At 41.2% G+C, this 20,247-nt stretch overlaps 2 protein-coding genes across 4 annotated transcripts; one reads left to right on the forward strand and one right to left on the reverse strand.

Annotated features, from left to right (window-relative positions):
- The first annotated feature begins 2,791 nt into the window (after nucleotides 1-2,791).
- osgin2 (oxidative stress induced growth inhibitor family member 2) lies at nucleotides 2,792-8,160 on the forward strand. 3 transcript variants are annotated; one of them, XM_072460057.1, is made up of 6 exons: nucleotides 2,792-2,944; nucleotides 5,950-6,037; nucleotides 6,282-6,418; nucleotides 6,485-6,676; nucleotides 6,737-6,828; nucleotides 6,904-8,160. In XM_072460057.1, the coding sequence occupies exons 2-6, from the start codon at nucleotides 5,971-5,973 to the stop codon at nucleotides 8,030-8,032; spliced, it is 1,617 nt and encodes a 538-aa protein (XP_072316158.1). In that variant the 5' UTR covers nucleotides 2,792-2,944; nucleotides 5,950-5,970; the 3' UTR covers nucleotides 8,033-8,160. The 3 variants fall into 3 exon arrangements, with proteins under 3 accessions (XP_072316158.1, XP_072316157.1, XP_072316159.1); XM_072460056.1 differs by having other exon boundaries at nucleotides 2,809-2,944; nucleotides 5,945-6,037; XM_072460058.1 differs by having other exon boundaries at nucleotides 2,809-2,944; nucleotides 5,945-6,037; nucleotides 6,737-6,791; nucleotides 6,873-8,160.
- nbn (nibrin) lies at nucleotides 8,154-20,200 on the reverse strand. Its single transcript, XM_072460055.1, has 17 exons — nucleotides 20,029-20,200; nucleotides 19,360-19,481; nucleotides 18,560-18,687; nucleotides 18,241-18,400; nucleotides 17,694-17,797; nucleotides 17,491-17,608; nucleotides 16,994-17,184; nucleotides 16,394-16,491; nucleotides 15,708-15,849; nucleotides 14,912-15,102; nucleotides 13,317-13,494; nucleotides 12,468-13,005; nucleotides 11,964-12,029; nucleotides 11,506-11,646; nucleotides 11,314-11,418; nucleotides 10,311-10,360; nucleotides 8,154-9,737 (listed from the first exon to the last, which is right to left on the reverse strand). The coding sequence occupies exons 1-17, from the start codon at nucleotides 20,057-20,059 to the stop codon at nucleotides 9,704-9,706; spliced, it is 2,397 nt and encodes a 798-aa protein (XP_072316156.1). The 5' UTR covers nucleotides 20,060-20,200; the 3' UTR covers nucleotides 8,154-9,703.
- Nucleotides 20,201-20,247: the final 47 nt, after the last annotated feature.

The following is a 20,247-nucleotide window of genomic DNA, read 5'->3' on the forward strand; positions in this document are numbered from 1 at the left end:
AATTCCGGCAGCCCGTTCTGATTGGTCCGGTGTGAAGAGGGCGGGACTACTGCTGACACTCATTCATTTATAAATATTTATTTATTTGATTTATAACGCAAATAAAGTATACATATATAGTTTTCCAATTACCCGAGGCCTTTCTATTTTACTAACTTTAAAAATAAATAAAATAAATAAAGTTATCTATTAGGGCGTGTCTACAGAATAATCTCAAGAAATCAGAAAGACGTTTTATTGGCATTGTCAACCGAACAACCGAACCGGAAATTCACGAACAATTTAATTGTTTCGGCAACACATAACAAATAATACTAGTACAATACAAAACATAATAAAAAGGCACGCGCAAAATAAGGTGTTGCATACAATACACTTTGACTGCATATAATGTGGCCTACAGTATGGACAGAGTAGTACAAAACTAGCTCTGCAAATAGATAACAATAATAATAAAAACGTTGTTGTATTTTTTATTATGATTATTGTCGATTTTTACATAGCCTATTCCACAGACTCGGGGGAAAAAAATAAGAAAAAATAAGATATCAAAACCTAACACAAAACAAAAAAAATATTCTGTAGGAAAATATTCAGTTGCAGTCATCTGCACACTTTTCTCTGCTTTCAAGAATAACTCTTTTTCTAAAAACAGTGTCGAGATAACGACAACTGAATCTTTTTCTACAATGGAAGACTCCTGGATGAATGAGGGATTACACTGACTCGTTTCTAAAAACAACTTACATTTACCCATTTAAAATCTATTGTTAAAGTAAATGAGTCTATTTAAAAAAACATTATACTATGAAATAACTTGTAGATCTTTAAGAGAGAAAAAAAATCATATCAAGTCTTTTAATTAGTCTATAACCCACTAACCCATAGTTACAAAAGGATGCTGCGCCGCCGGTGAGTGCTGCTGTGCTGCTGCTGCTGTGCTGCTGCTGCTGTGCTGCTGCTGCTGTGCTGCTGCTGTGCTGCTGCTGCTGTTGTGCTGCTGCTGTGCTGCTGCTGCTGTTGTGCTGCTGCTGTGCTGCTGCTGCTGCTGCTGCTGTGCTGCTGTGCTGCTGCTGCTGTGCTGCTGCTGCTGTGCTGCTGCTGTGCTGCTGCTGCTGTTGTGCTGCTGCTGTGCTGCTGCTGCTGTTGTGCTGCTGCTGTGCTGCTGCTGCTGCTGCTGCTGTGCTGCTGTGCTGCTGCTGCTGTGCTGCTGCTGCTGCTGCTGTGCTGCTGCTGCTGTTGTGCTGCTGCTGCTGTGCTGCTGCTGCTGCTGCTGCTGCTGTGCTGCTGCTGCTGTGCTGCTGCTGCTGTGCTGCTGCTGCTGTTGTGCTGCTGCTGTGCTGCTGCTGCTGCTGCTGCTGTGCTGCTGCTGTGCTGCTGCTGCTGCTGCTGCTGCTGTGCTGCTGCTGCTGCTGCTGCTGCTGTGCTGCTGCTGTGCTGCTGCTGCTGTTGTGCTGCTGCTGTGCTGCTGCTGCTGTGCTGCTGCTGCTGTGCTGCTGCTGCTGTTGTGCTGCTGCTGCTGCTGTGCTGCTGCTGCTGTGCTGCTGCTGCTGTGCTGCTGCTGCTGCTGCGCTGCTGCTGCTGCTGCTGTGCTGCTGTGCTGCTGCTGCTGTGCTGCTGCTGCTGCTGCTGCTGCTGTGCTGCTGCTGCTGCTGTGCTGCTGCTGCTGTGCTGCTGCTGCTGCTGCTGTGCTGCTGCTGCTGCTGCTGCTGCTGCTGCTGTTGCTGCTGTGCTGCTGCTGCTGCTGTGCTGCTGCTGTGCCTGCTGCTGCTGCTGCTGCTGCTGCTGCTGCTGTTGCTGCTGTGCTGCTGCTGTGCTGCTGCTGCTGCTGTGCTGCTGCTGCTGTGCTGCTGCTGCTGTGCTGCTGCTGCTGTGCTGCTGCTGCTGCTGTGCTGCTGCTGCTGCTGCTGCTGTGCTGCTGCTGCTGCTGCTGTGCTGCTGCTGCTGTGCTGCTGCTGCTGTGCTGCTGCTGCTGTGCTGCTGCTGCTGCTGCTGTGCTGCTGCTGCTGCTGCTGCTGTGCTGCTGCTGTGCCTGCTGCTGCTGCTGCTGCTGCTGCTGCTGCTGTTGCTGCTGTGCTGCTGCTGTGCTGCTGCTGCTGCTGCTGCTGCTGCTGCTGCTGTGCTGCTGCTGCTGCTGTGCTGCTGCTGCTGCTGCTGCTGTGCTGCTGCTGCTGTGCTGCTGCTGCTGTGCTGCTGCTGCTGTGCTGCTGCTGCTGTGCTGCTGCTGCTGCTGCTGTGCTGCTGCTGCTGCTGCTGCTGTGCTGCTGCTGTGCCTGCTGCTGCTGCTGCTGCTGCTGCTGCTGCTGTGCTGCTGCTGTGCCTGCTGCTGCTGCTGCTGCTGTTGCTGCTGTGCTGCTGCTGTGCTGCTGCTGCTGTGCTGCTGTGCTGCTGCTGTGCTGCTGCTGCTGCTGCTGCTGCTGCTGCTGTGCTGCTGCTGCTGTGCTGCTGCTGCTGTGCTGCTGCTGCTGTGCTGCTGCTGCTGCTGCTGCTGCTGCTGCTGCTGCATCCTCCAACTCCTCCTCCACCACCTCCTCCTCCTCCGTGAACGCGCTTACGTCTGGTGCATGCGCACGTGACGACAAAGACAGAAGAGCCGGTGCCACACTGGATCATTTTCCTCCAGAAGCGTGATTTTAGAGAAACTGCTTCAGAAACAGCGGGACCTGAGTGATGCCCGCGGTCGTGCGCGTGTGATCGCCTGTGTGTGTGTGTGTGTGTGTGTGTGTGTGTGTGTGTGTGTGTGTGTGTGTGTGTGTGTGTGTGTGTGTGTGTGTGTGTGTGTGTGTGTGTGTGTGTGTGTGTGTGTGTGTGTGTGTGTGTGTGTGTGTGTGTGTGTGTCGGCATGTGGTCCTCCCCCTGACTCTGCCTATTTATACGGCCACTAGTACCACCACGGGTCGTGATAGCTGGACACTACTGGGCACAGAGAACAAGTCACAGTGCGGTAAGACGGCTTGTTTTGATCAAATGCAGTAAAACAACGGGAATGTTTTTGACTGCTCTTAATGATGTAATGACGAGGTGTGCCGCGTGCAGTTTCTCATATGGAAGCGCAGTCTTCACACGAGGGTGTCTGCTGGGGTCCCATTCCCCACTCCCGCACCACAAGTCTGGTGGGCTCTATACATGTGTATTTGGAGTGGGTTCGGTTTTGTGGGGAAAATTCTAGGGCCTATAATAAAATCTTGTGCCCTACAGCAGCATATTGCATAACGAAGGACTAGACAGTGGGATGCATTTGACTATTAATATCACAATGTGACAGTGTCATAACATGTTCTCAGCTCTGAGGATGCTGCTGTGAAGTGCAGATGATGGAGCTACACGCTGAACGTTGTAACCTGAGGATGCATCAAGCAGCTTGTGTTTCTGATGCAATAGGCACAGGACTGGAGTCACACTTTAATATGCACATGGCAGGTTTTCACTTTTTCTAATCATGATTTTGTTTGACAGGATGGAACCTGTGGTAAACCTGCATCATGGCTTTACATCAGTCGGGAGGGGAAATGAATACAAAATATTTAAAAAATCAGGAATGAATCAATAGCCTACACAAAATGATATTCAAAATGCAGACAGTGTATACACTCTGTCTGATACTTAAAATATATTCATTTAACACACTAATGCTTCAGATTCCTGTTACTGGTAAAATGTTGAGGACTTTTTACCATTAAAAAGAAAAAATATATAACATATTATCATTCTAAAACTCTTTACTAGTCATAACTATTGTCTAAATTAGACGAGCGTTGGCCCTTGTTTACAGTATTGTTGCTAGGTGACGGAATTACCTTTGTCACATCTGCCCATGTCCAATCAGGAAGTAAAATGAAAAACATCTACAGAATAGTCAAAGTGGGGGAAACGTAAGGAACAGGAAGCTGAAACCTGTCACCCGTTTTGATAAGACGAGTGGCCTGAACTGTCAAATGCACTTGGCTGGTGTTGGCGGCATTATACATGTGTTGCTAGATATCCAAAGCAGACTTCACAAAATAAAAAAAATAATAAGGCCTCCCTGAAACAAAAGATTAAATCAAGGTGAAAGTGAACCTTGGAGCTCAGATCGTTGCAACACATACTCGAGCACAAAGGCAAAATAAACCACAAAGGGACTGGTAACAAAGAACAGGCAACATTTACATAACTGTGCACTGTAACAAGAATAATGTTGCTGAATGCACTGAGATTTCCTAAAGTCATCTTAAAAAACCTGTTGGAAATACAGCAATGCCACAGAAATGAAAAATGAAATGAAAATGCTCACCTGCCAAAATTATGACATGGGGCACATTCTCCAAACTGGTGGAGCAATGTGTGGAATCTGAGCGCTTTCACTGATAAGCGTAAACAGTGCAGAGACGGTGGCTGCAGCCAAAGGGCACGACACTGTGACTGGATGTGATTTTATGAATGCAGTGATGTTTTGATTGGTTTGGATAAGGGGCTTTAGTTTGCTGTTGTGTTTTGGTGAGAGCGTAGAGACTATAGACTAGAGACTTCATTTGTCGACTTTATTGTTAAGGGCTTGGTATCTACTATTCTATTTAAGTAGATTTCATTAATGCTTCATTTAGATTTAATAAGACTTGTTAGAACTATTTTAATTGTTAAGTGTGTCAATTATATGAATGATTGTTAGTGGTGAGATGCAGCCTATGGTAGGAGGATGGGGATGTATAGGTGACATTGAGGACTTTTCACCATTCAAAATATATATTTTGTTGCTATGGTAATTGTCCTCCTTTTTTGAGATTGTGAAATCCATGGATAGGCTGCCACGAGATTATCACTATAAACATATTCGTTAACTTAATATAATTACTGCAAAAACACTTACATTCTTATTCATTTCAGAATTAGTTTATTGGTGAATTAAAATGTAAAAATGTCAGATTTTTTTGCATTTTATGCCAGATTTTAGTCTAAAATATGACACCGTTTGAGTGGTAAATTAAGTCAATTACATTTTTGTTCTACATTAACTAAATCTCCACTCACTGTAAGCTGAAATGGCGCGACAATAAACAGCTATAGAATATCTTCTCAACTTGTGCAGCCGCAGTTATTATGATGATTGTAACTGTCAGCATGCCAGGAGCACATTTCCATCCTGCTGCTTTTGAAAGAGGCGGCAAAGACATAAACCGGACCAGTGGGATTAAGCCCCACTGAGGAATGATCACGGGGGATTTGCTGCTCGGCGGGTGCACAATGACTCCACTGAACATGCTTCACGGCAACGATTCACAACACACCCAGGCCTACATAAATCTGATTAAAACTGGCCTTTGTTTTGGAAGCGGCAGTAGGGGTTAACATAGGCCCGTCCTGCCGCGGGCCATGTTAGACGGGACAGGGGTGTATGGGCGCTAGAATGGGGGCACGTTTTGTTGTGACGGGATGTTTCCACGTGTGTAGAGCTCCAGACAGACGGGGAGGGTCCACTGTGGGAACACAATGATCAGATGAGGAAAAAAAGTGTTTTTTTCCTGTGTGTTTCTGTATCAGCTGATCCGACGGGAGCTAAAGCAGTGTATCAATACAAAGAGCAAGCCGGTCTGTTGAAAATACTCTACATCTAGTCAAACCTTTCACACAAACTACCTCCTAAGAAAACATTAGCCACTTACCACTAAATCTAAATCAGGTCTGTAACAAGAATATACTGGGTCTAAACTGAGATAAAACAATGTCTAAAATGGGATAACACTGCACCATTGCTACAGTAGTCCTAAATGTGAACTAAAATTAGGTCTGAATTATTAATGGTGCACTATGTAACCTTTCTGGTAAGGAGATGCTACCTGTTCGTTTCCATCTAGATTATATTGATTGGAATGTTCCACACCACGGCATTGAACTTATGTTTTTAGTTGTTAAAAATACCTTGTAAAATATACCGCCATAATCTGAATCCAGCTGTTTTGCTCTTCAGTGCAGGCTCGGGCCCAGGCTGCTGCCATGCCTTTACTAGAAGAAACCACTATGCTACAAGAGCGCCCACCAACAATTCCCGTGGTTATCATCGGTACAACTTTTCCTCTCACTTTTCTATAGTATCAACTGGAGGTGTGGACCTGCAAGTCCTGACTTGGACTCAATTTAAATTAGAGTTAGAAGTTTGATGACTTGAGACTTGAATGAAGACTTAAAAAGGATTCAAACAGTGAGCTTGGACTTGACTTGAGACTTGCAAAACAAGAACTTGGTTCCACCTCTGGCACACACACACACATAACTTATGCAATAATGCATTTTGTGTTCCTCTCTAGGGAATGGGCCATCGGGTATTTGCCTGTCCTACCTCTTGAGTGGATACAAGCCTTATTTGGACAGAAAAACTGTGCATCCAAACCCAATACTGTACCGAAAACTCCAGGAGGCCAAGCACATACCAATCACTGAACAGGTATGACGACCAGAGACCCCAGGGCCATATATGAGACAGAATAATGATTATAGTATTTGTTTTCAGGACCTTGAATATTTGAGCGAAGGTCTCGAGGGGAGATCTAGAAATCCAGTGGCCGTGCTCTTTGACACCCTTTTGCACCCAAATGCAGATTTTGGCTTTGAGCTCCCAACAGTGCTTCAGTGGAGGAGGGACAAGACTCAGCACATTCCCCATGTGGTCCTGGGCCGGTCTACACCTGGAGGAGCCTGGCATGTACGACACTACAAGTTTAAACTGACTCTGGTTCTATATAAACATGATGCTCCTGTTTAGGCCATGGAAGGATCCATGCTGACCATCAGCCTGGGCATCTGGATGGAGCTTCCAGGTGTGAACTACAGAGACTTGACCAATGAGAAACACAGGTAGGAGCCACCTCAAGAGAAAATAATACATATGTTGTTTTCAGATCCCAAAGGCAGATCCTCTTTTGACTTTAGGGATGTGACCAGTGACAGAGCGACTCCCGAGGAGATTTCTTCTTATTACTGCAACTATGTGAAGCTGAAAGGGCTCCATAACAACTTTGTTGACAACACTTACGTTACATCTGTCCAAAAGCTGTGCCGTGGTCACAGCGAGGAGGGTCTGGAGAAGGAGCACTCTAGTCCAGACAGCAGTGGGGGTAGTGAGTGTGTGAATGGGGGGGCTCTATGGGAGGTCAGGGGGTACCAGCAGCTGCAGAACCACACTCATGTGCCCTTCTCCCTGTTTGCTGAGAACGTGGTCCTGGCCACAGGGGCATCAGACTCTCCAGTACGACTGGGTGCAGAAGGGGAGGACCTTCCATTTGTTTTCCACAGCATTTCAAACCTGGGGCAGGCAGTGAGCCGCAAGAAGCTGGACATAAACTCTGACCCAGTTTTAATAGTGGGCGCTGGTTTAAGTGCTGCGGATGCTGTTCTTTGTGCTTGCAACAACAATGTCAAAGTGCTGCATGTCTTCCGCAAAAGCACCAGTGATCCAGACCTCATCTTTAAGCAGCTGCCCAAAACTCTATATCCTGAATACCACAAGGTCTACCACATGATGTGTTCACAAACCCACAGTGCAGCCTCTTCCACTGCTCCTAACAGGCCACAAGCCACGAGTATTGCCTCATCAGTCTGTGCCAAGATGTGTCCAAAGCCCCAACTCCCCTCAGCCAAACTCACAGAGAACCTCAGCCTCTTTCCTGACTACACCAGTTTCCCAGAGCACTGTGTGGTCTCCTTCCACCCCGACATGAAGTGCTTAATTCAGGGAAACAACTCCCTAAAAGCATTCAAGGTCTCTATGGTTCTGGTCCTGATCGGGACCAATCCAAACTTGTTTTTTCTAAAAAGTCAAGGCCAATACCTCGGTCTAGACCCGACTAAACCCGTGTCATGCAAACAGAACCCCATTGACATAGATCCATACACATTTGAGTGCACCAAGGAACCAGGCCTGTTTGCAATGGGTCCACTAGTTGGGGACAATTTTGTGCGCTTTTTAAAAGGCGGGGCTTTGGGCATTGCATCCTGTCTGCTAAAGAGATACAAGAAAAAAGAACAGCTCATCAGCAATGACGGGAATAATATTATCTGAAACCAGTGTCAAAAACCCTTTATCAGTGGTAGGAACCATAACAACAATCATTTAAAGTAAAATGTTTTAATAAACATACCTTTAACTTAAAAAAACAAAATACAAAAAAAAAAAAAAAACACACACGCCATGCCCGTCATCCATAAGGTCTTAGAAGTCCAAACTACAATGTGCCAACTTCAAGTCAGTCTGTGACCTCATTACCATTGTACCTTATTTTTTCAGGGTTATTTTTTTTATAGGAGTATATCTGCGTTAACCATGGTTAGTTTACATTTGGAAGTGATCTGTTACTTATGATACTTATGATACTTATGATCGTAAGATTTGTTACCAGAAATCAACCCATCTGCAGGAACAGTTAACAATAACATTCTGCATGATGTGTGACTTGATATGACAACTGGTATATGCTATGTAGCAACGGTTTGAAGAAAACATCAAACCATGTTCTAATTTACAATCCATTCAATTACAAAGTTCAACTTCTAAACTTTGGAAGAAATCGCTCTCAAACTATTAATGGAGGAATCCAAACTAGTTGACATTGACATTGAACCTGGAAAATATATAAATTATATACGTTTTATAGTGTGTTTATTCTCATATCTTTTTAAATACATTTTACTCCAGTGACCTCAAACTACAGAATAGTAGGCTGCATTATGGTTGATCATCTTGATGAGGATTAAGCTTTAAGTTATGGTTTTCTAAGGTAGGCATTCATTTGTGCTAATTTAGTAGTACAATAAAGTTATTGAGAACATGTTTGTTTTATGCGACTTCAGTTTTCGTTGTATTTCAGTAAAAATATGCAGAGTGTTTGATGAATTAATGAATAGCAGCAGGTTGTTGGTTCACACCAGGGGCCTCATTTATAAAGTCTAAATGACACTTCATACACAAAGGCTGTGATCTCTTAAGCATAAACCTCCACTGTCCCTCCCTTTACCCCACAGACTTCTATGTGCATGCATAAATGATATTGGGCTACATTGAGTGCGCATGTTTATATGAATCTGAACATGTACTTGCATACTATGCTTATGGCTTAAAGCATGCACATGTTTGTGGAAAAGGGGCAACAGACATCTTAATAAATGAGACCCCGGGTACTTCTAGTAAAGAGGGACAAGATGTTGTAAAACTGGACAATCCTTGACTGTAAATTTAACTTGATAACATGTTTATTTCTCTTGGATATTTCGTTTGAAAAAGCAATAAGCTAAAAGTGCTTAAGGTCTCCTCACTTATAGTCAGATATAACAGTGAAACAGATGTAACTCTCGTTTGGAGGTGTCTCTGAACAGATCTGTTAAGTGCCTGATGGAGAATGGGCTTGCGCAAGTTCATTTTCAACACTTGAAATTCTTCATCGAGCTGAGCACACTGAACTTACTTCAGTCTGAAGAATGCTTATAATGCGCTAAGCTCTCTAAACTAAAGACTTGTTGATGTTTTGTATGTAGTGTTTTTTTATTAATCACAAATAAAACTTTTGAAAAAACATATTTTTTAACAATTCTTGCTGTCGATTACTTAATTTTAGAAACAATAATATATGATATAAAAGTGAAAACCGGGCAGAACAGTGGAACACAAACATTTAACATAATGACTGCAAATATCTGGACTTTTATCAGAGAATCAAAGAACCACATGGAGACAATCTCATCGTCTTCTGGCGATTTTGCTGGGGTTATACCTAAAACAAAACACAGAAGTTTGAGGTCAGGTGGGCGTATTCCTCTACGGCTGCATTCACATACTACTAAACTGGGACTAAACCTGCAACTAAACCAAATCTTCATCAAGATCAATCCAGGACAAGTGTGAATGCAGCTTACGTCCTCAGATGCTTTTTGGAAATGATAGAACAAAGCCAAATTAAGAGCTATAAACCAGAGACATTGTTTGCACAGTTTAAAGCAAACAGGCTTCTTTTAACTCAGGTCTGGAAGCTCACAAAAAAAGTGCAGTGTTTTCTTAGCGGTCGAGTCTGTTCCCCGGATACGCATGACTGAGTGGCCATGACTCAGTGATCAAACAGCGCGCTTCGACGCACACAAAATCAATATCACAGCGTCTCCTTTCTGCTCCGTCAAAGAAAACAGCGGCGGCTTACGTCACATCCGTTACCGCGGCAACCCTGGTGACGAAGGAGCTGCGCGTTTTGATTGGTTGAACGCAGCCGCCGAGGCCCCACGGTCCTTAACTCTCTTGCGTTGACATTGTCCGCGCGCGTGTTGAAATGACAAAAGACAAGTTTATTCCTCACCTAAAGAGGTCGTCTCCTGCGCTCTCATCTCGTCGACTCTGCAGCTCCTCCTGAAATGAAGATTAGACACAGAATAAGATCAAATGGTAAAATTTCTCATAAAAACACAGATTTTCGTACCCATGTAGACTAAATTGCGCTTTTTCTATCACATTGTGAGTTAAAACAAAACTTACTACTTTCTTTGTAAAGGAAAGGACAGGAAAATTGTCTAGTTATTTAAAAATGAAATAACCAATGCAGTGAATGAAACGCCGCTTTACAAATAGGGGCATTATTGTAAAAATGTCAAGATTTGGGAAAAATGTTGCGGCTGTGCCGCATAAAGACCGTAATGTTTAATGTTTAATAAATGATTAATAGGACTAACGCTAGGAGGAGTTCGTAAAAGTGTAAGCATGTTCAAAAGTCAGAGAATTGGCAATTTTCCCATTAGAATAACATGTGAGGCTTCTGTCATCGCTACGCCCTAACAAATATGACATGGGTCTCATTGACTTTTTTGAGACAAATTTCATAAAATAAAATTTAAAAACTGTTAATTCTAGCTCCAGACACCGTGAAAGATATCAAAAATAATTTGGATAACTTTTGATGTCCCACACCTCAACACCATTTTCACCTCATTTTAGTTTTTTCGGGGCCAACGCCCTGGGAGGAATTTGTAAAAGTACGACATTTGGAAAAACTTCTGAGTCATGCTTAGCAAATTTTGATCTAATATGGCCGACATTTGGTTGGTTGGACGGCGTCAGATCTTTTTTGGGCCATTTCCAATCTCGCGCCTGATTTGTATTTTATTCTTATATTCAGGTCTAACAGAATAATCGTACCGATAAATAACGGCTAAATGTATATATTTGACGATTCACTGTATTGATTACCCTTGATGAAAAATGTTTGAACACCCCTGATTTAGATACTGTAGCATCCAAGTTATTATTTTAAAGTGCGATCTGAACAAGTGACATTGATCAATCTTGCCACGTTTCAGCGACAGTACCTCTGCAGCGTCTTTGAGCCACTCGTCCAGGGCTGAGTTTCTGCCCCTGTTATGAGCCAGAAGATCTGCGCCTCCGATCACAGGAGCCGGACCACGCATCTGGACCTTTGGATTGAAACGTCAATATTAAGAACACTTCTACATCGATAGTACACGCAGTCCTGCGCGTGCTGTTACTTTCGGTTCACTGACTTTACGGAAACATTTGAAGTTCTTCGTGTAGCCGTTGCTCTGCTTGGGTTTGGTCACTTTTGTTGGCGGCTCTGACACTTTAAGATCTCTAAACTCCACCTGCAACACGTTCTTGGGCAAACAGTCATCCATCTTTGGTTTCTGTAAATAAACATATCAAATAAATATATAAGAAGGAAAAAAGGACACGGCAAACTAACTAATCATTATGGTTTGCACTGACATAGAACTCTGCTAATATAAAACCTCTAGAGAAAAATAGCTTTATTTTTTACACTTGCCTTAAAACTGGAACCAGTGCAATGATAACAATAACTAACAATAATGAAAACATGAGTATACAAAATATTATATAGAAAGTAAGTTATGATATTTAAAATGACAAAGAAAAGCAGATTTGATAGGATTTGTGTCTCGTTCTGACTCCAATGCAAACGCATCTAGAGTCTCACACTAACCTGCAGTTTGACAATCACGGGTTTTACAGGAACCTCGATGGCTTCCACTTTAAGGAGTTCTTCATCCTGCAAAATGTGACAAAATGAACTAAAGAGAGATGTCAAAACTTACAAAGACTCAAAACAAAGCGCACCTCGACAAAACCACTGCCACCATCAGAGAAAGGAAGTCTGATTTGGGTTTTATCGGCTGCTGTTTTAGCTGGAGCATGGCAGGATTTCTTATATCAGATATAAAAACACAAGTTATGATAAAAACAGCTTTGACACAAAAACAAATATGAGGAAAATGAAGTAATTGTATTCTCAATTATGTCAAAACCTACTAGTTTGACCTTTTTTTTTTGTATTGTTTGTTAGGGAATAAAAGTTGGGATGGATGGCCTTTTCTATTTGAGCGGGCCCTGATTTGTTTATATTGTGTTTGTTCTGTTTGAATAAAAATGTAGGCAATATTCTAGGGAAAAATGTTTGTGGGATTGATGTTTTGTTACACTTACTGACCTCCTGTTTTTTAATCACCGGGACCTCAGTGGCTTCCATTTGAAGGAGCTCTTCAGATTTCTCTTCGGAATGTTCAAATGCATCAATGTTTACAGATACATTTTGCTCTTTTATGTTGCCTGTTGTGCTTTCCCTCGAGGTTGATGGTTTTTCCAACTGCTGACATTTCCAGTCGTCTTGCTCATCTTTCCCCTGAAGTCGTTGTCTTTTGCCGGAAAACTCAGCTTTACCAACTTCTTTATGTGGTTTTGGATCGTTGGCTTTTGCCTGGCTTTGGCTTCTCCACGGCGGTTCGTCAAAATCCATATCTTGGGACATCAGGGACTCCAACTCCTCCAGTTCGATCTCCTCAACGTCTTTCCTCTTTTGACCCTGCGTGTTGTTTTCAGTCGCCCCTCGTAAGCTCTGCAACGCGACTGTCGGCCCCTTTTCTGAACGCGTTTCTTTAAACGTTTCTGGAGGCGGCGAGTTTATCGAAGAGTCCCGGGCAGATCGTTTTGGCTGGGACATTTCGGCAGTATTGTCATCCTCCAATTGCCTTTAAAGATATAAAAAGAGTTAGACCAAACTTCATTTCTTGTGGAATTATTTCAAAAACAATAATAATGTGTCAGAAGTGTGCTAAAATGTGTTTGTTTAAGTCTAGGCTGAGGTTCAAGTAGTGCATAAAATTGAATTGATAATAACGTTAAATCAAAATTGCAGAAATGTCTTTTACCTCTCTTTTGAAAGATAATGATGTGTGTATTGATTTGAGTTATCTTAATGTGCTCTCTTTAGTAATAAAAGACATGTAATTGAATAACTCATAATTGTGCATATCATCAAAACACTAAGACAAACTTTTACCTTTTCTTGTTGACCGGCTGAAAGAAGCTTGTAAGTGATGACTGCTTTTGGGGCGACAGCTTTTTGGGTGATCCTTGTCCAAAACTATTTGTTTTCTGAGGTTTTTGTGATAAAATCTTTGTACCGCCGTTGGGTTTTGCAAAGACCGGCTGCTGTCGAACACCCCTAGGTTCTTCTTCTGAAAAATAAAGAGTTGGAATAGTGTCTAGGCAAGATTTTTCACTCTCAGCACCATCTCTTGTAACCATATCCAAACCATATTATACCAGGCTTAAAACACAACACAAAAGGATTAAACTAATGTATTTTGACTGAAGATAAAAACTCAAATGTGAACCAAAAATTCAATATTAACACAGCGCTAGCGATGATGGCTCTCACCCCACGCCCGCCTTCCCCCGCGCCCGCCTTCCCCCGCGCCCGCCTTCCCCCGCGACCGCCTTCCCCCGCGACCGCCTTCCCCCGCGACCGCCTTCCATGTTTTCTGCTGCGTTTTGCAGCATACCAAACGACGCTCAGTAATTCACCGTTGATGATTGCATAGTTTGCGATTCAAATAGTTGTTTGTCCTGACAAATAGCAAGATCGTGCTGAACTCACGCCTGAGCAGGGAGAAAGCGAGAGAGCCTCGGTGACCCAGGACTTTTCATTGATGTTCAGGGGGGTCAAAAATGCCCGAGTTGTAGTAGAAAGAATAAAGTCTAAAGAATAAAGCCTAAAGAATAAAGTCTATAGTATTTAAAGTCTAAAGACTTTATTTTATTCCCCTCCTCCCTGTATCTCAGTCACCTAGCAACAGAGACCCGCCGCTAATGCTAAAACCGCTGCGCGAGAGGAAATGTCCCATCAAAATGAAAGAGGAAGAGGAAGTGAAGGCATTAATTGCGCCCCTGCTGGCCAATACCCGATGTGGGACTTTTCATAGATGTTCAGGGGGGTGAAAAATGCCCAAGTTGTGGAAGAATAACCGAGAATAAAAATAAGAAGAAGAAGATAAGAGGCTCTTGCCATTTCATGGCTTGAGCTAATAAGAAACTAGGCGAGAACAATAACTCCTCGCATTCCATTCCATGGCACGAACCAATAATTGACAGTTGCAAATTAAACATACTGTGAGATTCGAGGATCACAAGACGCAAACTGTGTAACAATGTTTGAGAAGTAAACCCAACAAATAGACCTTACCGGTACTCATTTAATAAATGAGACATAAACAATTGCGACAGTGGCAATAAACCTTTTCTGATTCTGATTCTTATAATTTTTGGGCTCAATATTCATCGTCTGCACCATTTACCGGCAGAGCTGAACCTTTGCTTATTTTTTGTTCTACATTTATGTACATTTGAGCTTTATTATAGACACTAACTACCATCTTAAGTGTTTAATTGTTATGTTTACTCGCAGCAGGTCTTGCTTTTGATTAAATTGTTGTTTTTTTAATTGTTTTACTGGGATTATCATGCTTTGGGTTAAATAATGTCATTATCAATATGATTTTTTACATCAGTATTTTCTGACAGGCCTCACAAGTTTTCTCAACTTTTACCTTATTTGACAGCTCTTAATTACACTTTGCAAACATAACACAGTACCTGTCAGTTTGGATTCCTCTATAGTTTGTCTCGACTCCGTTTGCTCCACAACGTTGAATGAGAAGTTGTGCGATTCAGCCACACAATATTGTGACTCAGTTTTCTTCTCTGTTCCTGGCTTTTTTGCTTTTGGTTGTTTTTCTGGCGTCTCTCCCACTGCTGAAACTCTCGAAACCTTTTGGCGAGCCAACCTGGTGAGGACACAGACCATTCAACAGCCTTTTCTTGCATAAATATAACACATTTGGCTTAACACTAATCATATATCCTTGTTCGTGGATCCCTTATGCATGCAATCGTTTAGTAATGAATTCAAACACTGAGCTCAAAATCACATAAATAATATGTCTATTACTATAAGCCATGTTTCAGTTGCTAGAAGATCTCTTAGGGCCCATTATACTCAACCTGCTATGCTATTTATATTCAAGTTGCTGCAATATATATATATGAAATTCTAGTTTTCTTTTGAAATGTTGTAGAAATCCCAACATGACAATGTACAGTAAAATTTGGAACAGGTGTGATATTTGAGCAATATAGGGATCTTTTTTATGGTTGATGTGTGAAGTACTTTGAATTGCCTTGTGTACGAAATGTGCTCTACAAATAAACTTGCCTTGCCTTGATTAATTTTTGCAGTATGGTGGTTTTTTGTGAATACTTTTTCAGTTCTTTTGGACAGTACAGTGCAGAGATATGAGGACATTCAGCAAATAGTCACAACGCTGAGGTTTGTGCTGCAGCGAAGCCTAAAGCCTTTAGATGGGACCGTATAACTGTTGTCATATCGTACCCTTGTGAAGGCTCGGTGTTGGCTGCGTAGGCCGTGATGTTCATTGACGGAGCCGGTAGCACAGTTTCATTCACTGCTAAACTCTGTAAACTCTGAGACAGCGACGCACTCGGGATCCTGGATTTCCCTTTAGGTAAAGACTCTAAAACACATAAAAACAAATGATACAAACAAAATTAACATTTTAATTATCTCTACAAAAGACGATATCTAGTTAAAATTATTTCAAATAAGTATATTTTACCATTACATGAGTATCTATCAAGTAAAAATATGTTCAGAAAATTATATTGTGTAAAATATACAAAGCCAAGTTAAAACTAGGGCAGTTAAGATATAAAAAGTTATTGTGAGAAGAAACAACACAATTTAAAATTATTCACAATGATTGACACCAAAAATGACAAACAAAAACATTCTAAAAGCCTTTTTTTTTTGGTAATTTATGTCAAGAAATTACCAGATAAAAAGCATTTGTTTAGATGCATGTTTAATTTTATTTTAGAAGAAGTCAATTAAGATAATTTTCACTTCTAAACATGCCAAATTGAAAAGTTTTTGATTATATGACCTCCCTCGCCCTGATCAAACATTCTCAAATCAAGTACCTCACTGTATTCATTGTACCCAATTGAACACAATTACACCCTTGAAAAGAAATATAAACAACAGAAATAGGATCTCACCGCTTTCTGTCAAACGTGATGAATTGCAGTGTGTGTCACAGGACGCGTAAACAGCCGCTAACCCAATCTCAGACTCTGTGATGACTCTCAGGCCTTTCCTGTAAAACAGAAGGTAGTTCCAATCCGTCAAGATTAATTAAAAAAAAATCTTGTTCAGGCATAGTCACCAGCACTTCCTTTAGCTTGGCAAATTATGTTTTAGAACACATTTTTATTTCATAATAATCAAAATTACATTTGGATCGCTGCCGTTTCCCTGAGTGTTTGGCTTTATCTACTGGCTGCAGAGGGAATTGCACACTTGTAGATGAACAGATTTTGACTTCTCACTTCCTGGTGATACAGTTGTACTGATCAATAATTTATAGACTTAAAAACAGCAGAGAAGATTCTCAGAGCCACGTCACAGATTGAGAAAACGTCAGTTACCCAGGAGATTCAGAATTAATTATTTTTGACGCTCGGAAGAGATGTTTTTGATGAGGGAACAATGTTAAAAGCTCAAAAAGGTACATTTATCATAATTTTGTCCTTTAAAATCACATTATACTATTTGCCATAGTAAGTACCGTACATAAAATAATACACAAATGTCCTCACTTTTCAACAATGCTCTTCACAGAGTTTACCCAGTCCATGGTGGCTGAGGACAGGACAGGTTGAGAGGCTGAAGATGTGACGTCGATCACGCAGCTCTGAGCCGACTCCAGGACGTCCCGTGGCAACGAGCCCTCGTCCAGGAGTCTGCAGCTCCCTCCTCCACAAGTGACCACTGCACTCAGGCGCAATAGCTACAAACACACAGGGAGCCATGATGTGAACAATAAGTCTCTATATTTCAAGCCTCTACTGCTCAAATCTTATACTGCTACTAATAAAGCCTAAGGCTCAACAAAATCTTAAAACAAATAAAATAATAATAATAATAATAATAATAAGGAAGAAAGATGTGGACAAATTATCACAGTGATCATCCATCCATTTTTTTAAACTGAATTTTTTATTTATTTATTCATTCTAGTTCTCAATCATAGTGGTTCAAAAAAAATAAATTAATCCTTTTGATTCTGAAATAAAAAGGATGAACAAAGTCTCACCTGCTTGGCATTTAGAAAAACAAAGGTCTTCCCAGTAAAAAGTTCTCTCCGTTCGGAAATCACTCCAATTTTAACCTTGTCTTTGTTTAAGCTAGGCTCATTTATTTCAGGTATGAACCTAAAACAAAAGACAAGGTTATTAAACACAGCAATATTTAGCCAATTCTAATCGTTTTAAGTGACTGGTATATTACTGGAAATACCTGTTGGCTTCAGGAGTAGGTGATTTATTTTGGACAGCTGTGTGGAGAGCTGAGAAAAACTCTGGTTTCACAATCGGGCGGCCACACAGAAGAGCACAAATTGTCTATATGGAAAAATAACACACCGTCACTACAAAAACAACCCAATGGTAATCCGTTTTGCTAAGTAATACAAATTGAATAAGTTATAAATTAGCATTTTTTCACATCAGTTTTTGCCACAGAAAAGGTTTATCTTGGTAAATTCAGTATGTACCAGGACTAAATCACAAATAAAACGAACTAAAGCAGGACCAAACTGATCCAACACGATCCAAACTAATGGTAAAGTCCGTCTGAACTACTAGGACTAAACATGGATTAACTTCAGCTTGAACTACGGAGGACTACAAAACCAAAGACAGTGATTTCCATTAATATAAAGACTATGGCAAACCCCCAAAGTCTAAAAACATCACGAACTATGAAGAAACTAAAACACAGCAAAAATCACAAGAAACTCTGCCAGGTCTAAATCAACTCGAGCACCAATGGCCGATGGGCTGACCTTGATGGTGACTTTGACTTGGGACATGACAAGGTGTGTGCAGTCTTGGCTCCACGACCCGACCAGTTTCCCGCCGACAAACTTCAGCGCATCAGAGAGAGAAGCCTTTGCACTGTTGTCCAAACAAGATGAACAAACCACAGGCTGCCAAGGCTCAACTCTACAACAGAGAGAGAGAGAGAAACATTTTGTATTTAATCCTTCTTGGATAAGGTACACTTTAGTGACCAAAGAGAATACAAAACAAGATCATAGAAATAAGACATATAGTCACAACGAGTTAAATTAATTATTGGTTATAACCATAATTTTGTTTTACCTGAACTTGCTTTTAAAGACCCCAAACGTAATGTTGCCCCCAGATGTAAGAGTGATCGGAGTGTTTTCAGCCAATTTCTGTCCATTGACAAAAGTGCCATATTTTGAGGAATCCTTTATAGTTAGTGTCTGTGGGGGGGAAAAGACATTATTACAACATTCTTTATAATCAAAATGAACAAGATACAGGTCTACTCTGAAAAAAACAAAAAACACTGAGCAAGTTGAGTTTCAAAGGAAACTCCACCACCAGTTGCTCAAAATGAAACTGAAACAAATGAGAAGCAAGGGTTTAAGTTTCCTGTTTATAGGCAATATTTTGAGTACTTTTGCCCATTCGAGATTTATTATATTATTGTATTGCATTCTTAAACCCATGATTACGGTATGAAATAATATATATGTAATACACTGAATGTCAATGTTCCAGAGGGCAAAATCAAAATAAATATCTTGATGTGTTTGCATTATCTCAATAGCAATACTCAGACAATATTTTAACATTGCAACAATGCCTGTAAATGTTTTGGTTGTAGTTCAAGCAGAGGTGGTTGATATATAGAACAATGTGTAATATCACAATTGTCGTTTAGGAGATTCTTAAAAGAACCAGTACATTTAGAGCTTTGCCTTTCTACTCAGGTCCTTCTTCCTCCCATTGGCTTTATTTGTCAAGGTAAAATGGGGATAAAACTGGGGAAGAACACAATTGTCGAGAGGCACGAAACAATTTTTTTTAAAATACATCTCCCACCTCTACTCCACAGTACCTACATCTTAGCTCTTTCCCACACGTCTCACCTGCTCCGTGATGCTGATGTGTGTGTGAGCCCGGCTGATGGACTGGTCCTCGGGCAGAAGGATGTCACAGTTTTTTCTTCCAACCACATAGTTTCTACCTGACTGTAGATAGTGGGTTTCTCCTGCAAATTATACAAATGTTACACCAGGTACATTTACATGGCCAAAATAATGTGGAGATCAGTTTAGATTTGTTTGTAATATGACAAAAATACAATGGATTGTAATATAATTTTTAATGCCATTTTTCTGCATAATTGTTCTTCAGATATAAATCAGAGTACTCATTAATTCACTCAGTCAGATGTAACTGTTTACATGGCATTTCAATAATCTGATAAACTCCAGAAATCAGATAAAAATCAGTTTTTTGTGTGTGCACGTAAACACAGCTACTGTAAGCAAATAGTTCATAATTGTTAATAACAAATAATTCAAGTTACTCTTCTCTCTCAGACACTGTCCGTTTTATACAGGTTTAAATACAGATTTTCTGTACTGGTCAGCACTATAATTCTGCCCCGTGTCTCAAAGAGATATTAAGCGATTTATAATATTACTTTTAGCTGTTTAATGCTGTGCAAATATTAAACGTTGATGTCGCCAGTGTTAGCCACATTTATTGCGTATATTTAATTATGAAAGCATTGATTCTCCAAAACAGATTACCTCCGGGCAGCAGGCGTGTTAAAATCCACATGTTACCAACACCGAAACGGTTTACGAAAAGCGCAAAAATCACGATTTCTTTCTACATTATTGAAAATCCCAACTTTTTAACGGAGCAAAGTGGACATCAGCCTCAGCGCACCAGAGTGACGTCAAAACCATGCGACGCCAGAGAAACTTCGCAATAAAAGTGATAAATGTAATTTTTCCTCAAACGTT

Source organism: Eucyclogobius newberryi, unplaced genomic scaffold (genome assembly GCF_026437365.1).
Source record: "Eucyclogobius newberryi isolate DKJ021-1_F unplaced genomic scaffold, fEucNew1.0.hap1 SCAF_3, whole genome shotgun sequence".
Taxonomy (NCBI): Eukaryota; Metazoa; Chordata; class Actinopteri; order Gobiiformes; family Gobiidae; genus Eucyclogobius; species Eucyclogobius newberryi.

Excerpts from the sequence above, each read along its gene's own strand:
- osgin2 (XM_072460057.1), top strand. The coding sequence starts at position 5,971 with ATGCCTTTACTAGAAGAAACCACTATGCTACAAGAGCGCCCACCAACA. Across the intron at positions 6,419-6,484 it reads ACATACCAATCACTGAACAG|GACCTTGAATATTTGAGCGA; the intron begins GTATGACGACCA and ends ATTTGTTTTCAG. Across the intron at positions 6,829-6,903 it reads TTGACCAATGAGAAACACAG|GGATGTGACCAGTGACAGAG; the intron begins GTAGGAGCCACC and ends TTTTGACTTTAG.
- nbn (XM_072460055.1), bottom strand. The coding sequence starts at position 20,059 with ATGTGGATTTTAACACGCCTGCTGCCCGGAG. Across the intron at positions 17,185-17,490 it reads TTTTTCTAAATGCCAAGCAG|CTATTGCGCCTGAGTGCAGT; the intron begins GTGAGACTTTGT and ends GTGTGTTTGTAG. Across the intron at positions 13,006-13,316 it reads CAGCCGGTCAACAAGAAAAG|GCAATTGGAGGATGACAATA; the intron begins GTAAAAGTTTGT and ends ATATCTTTAAAG.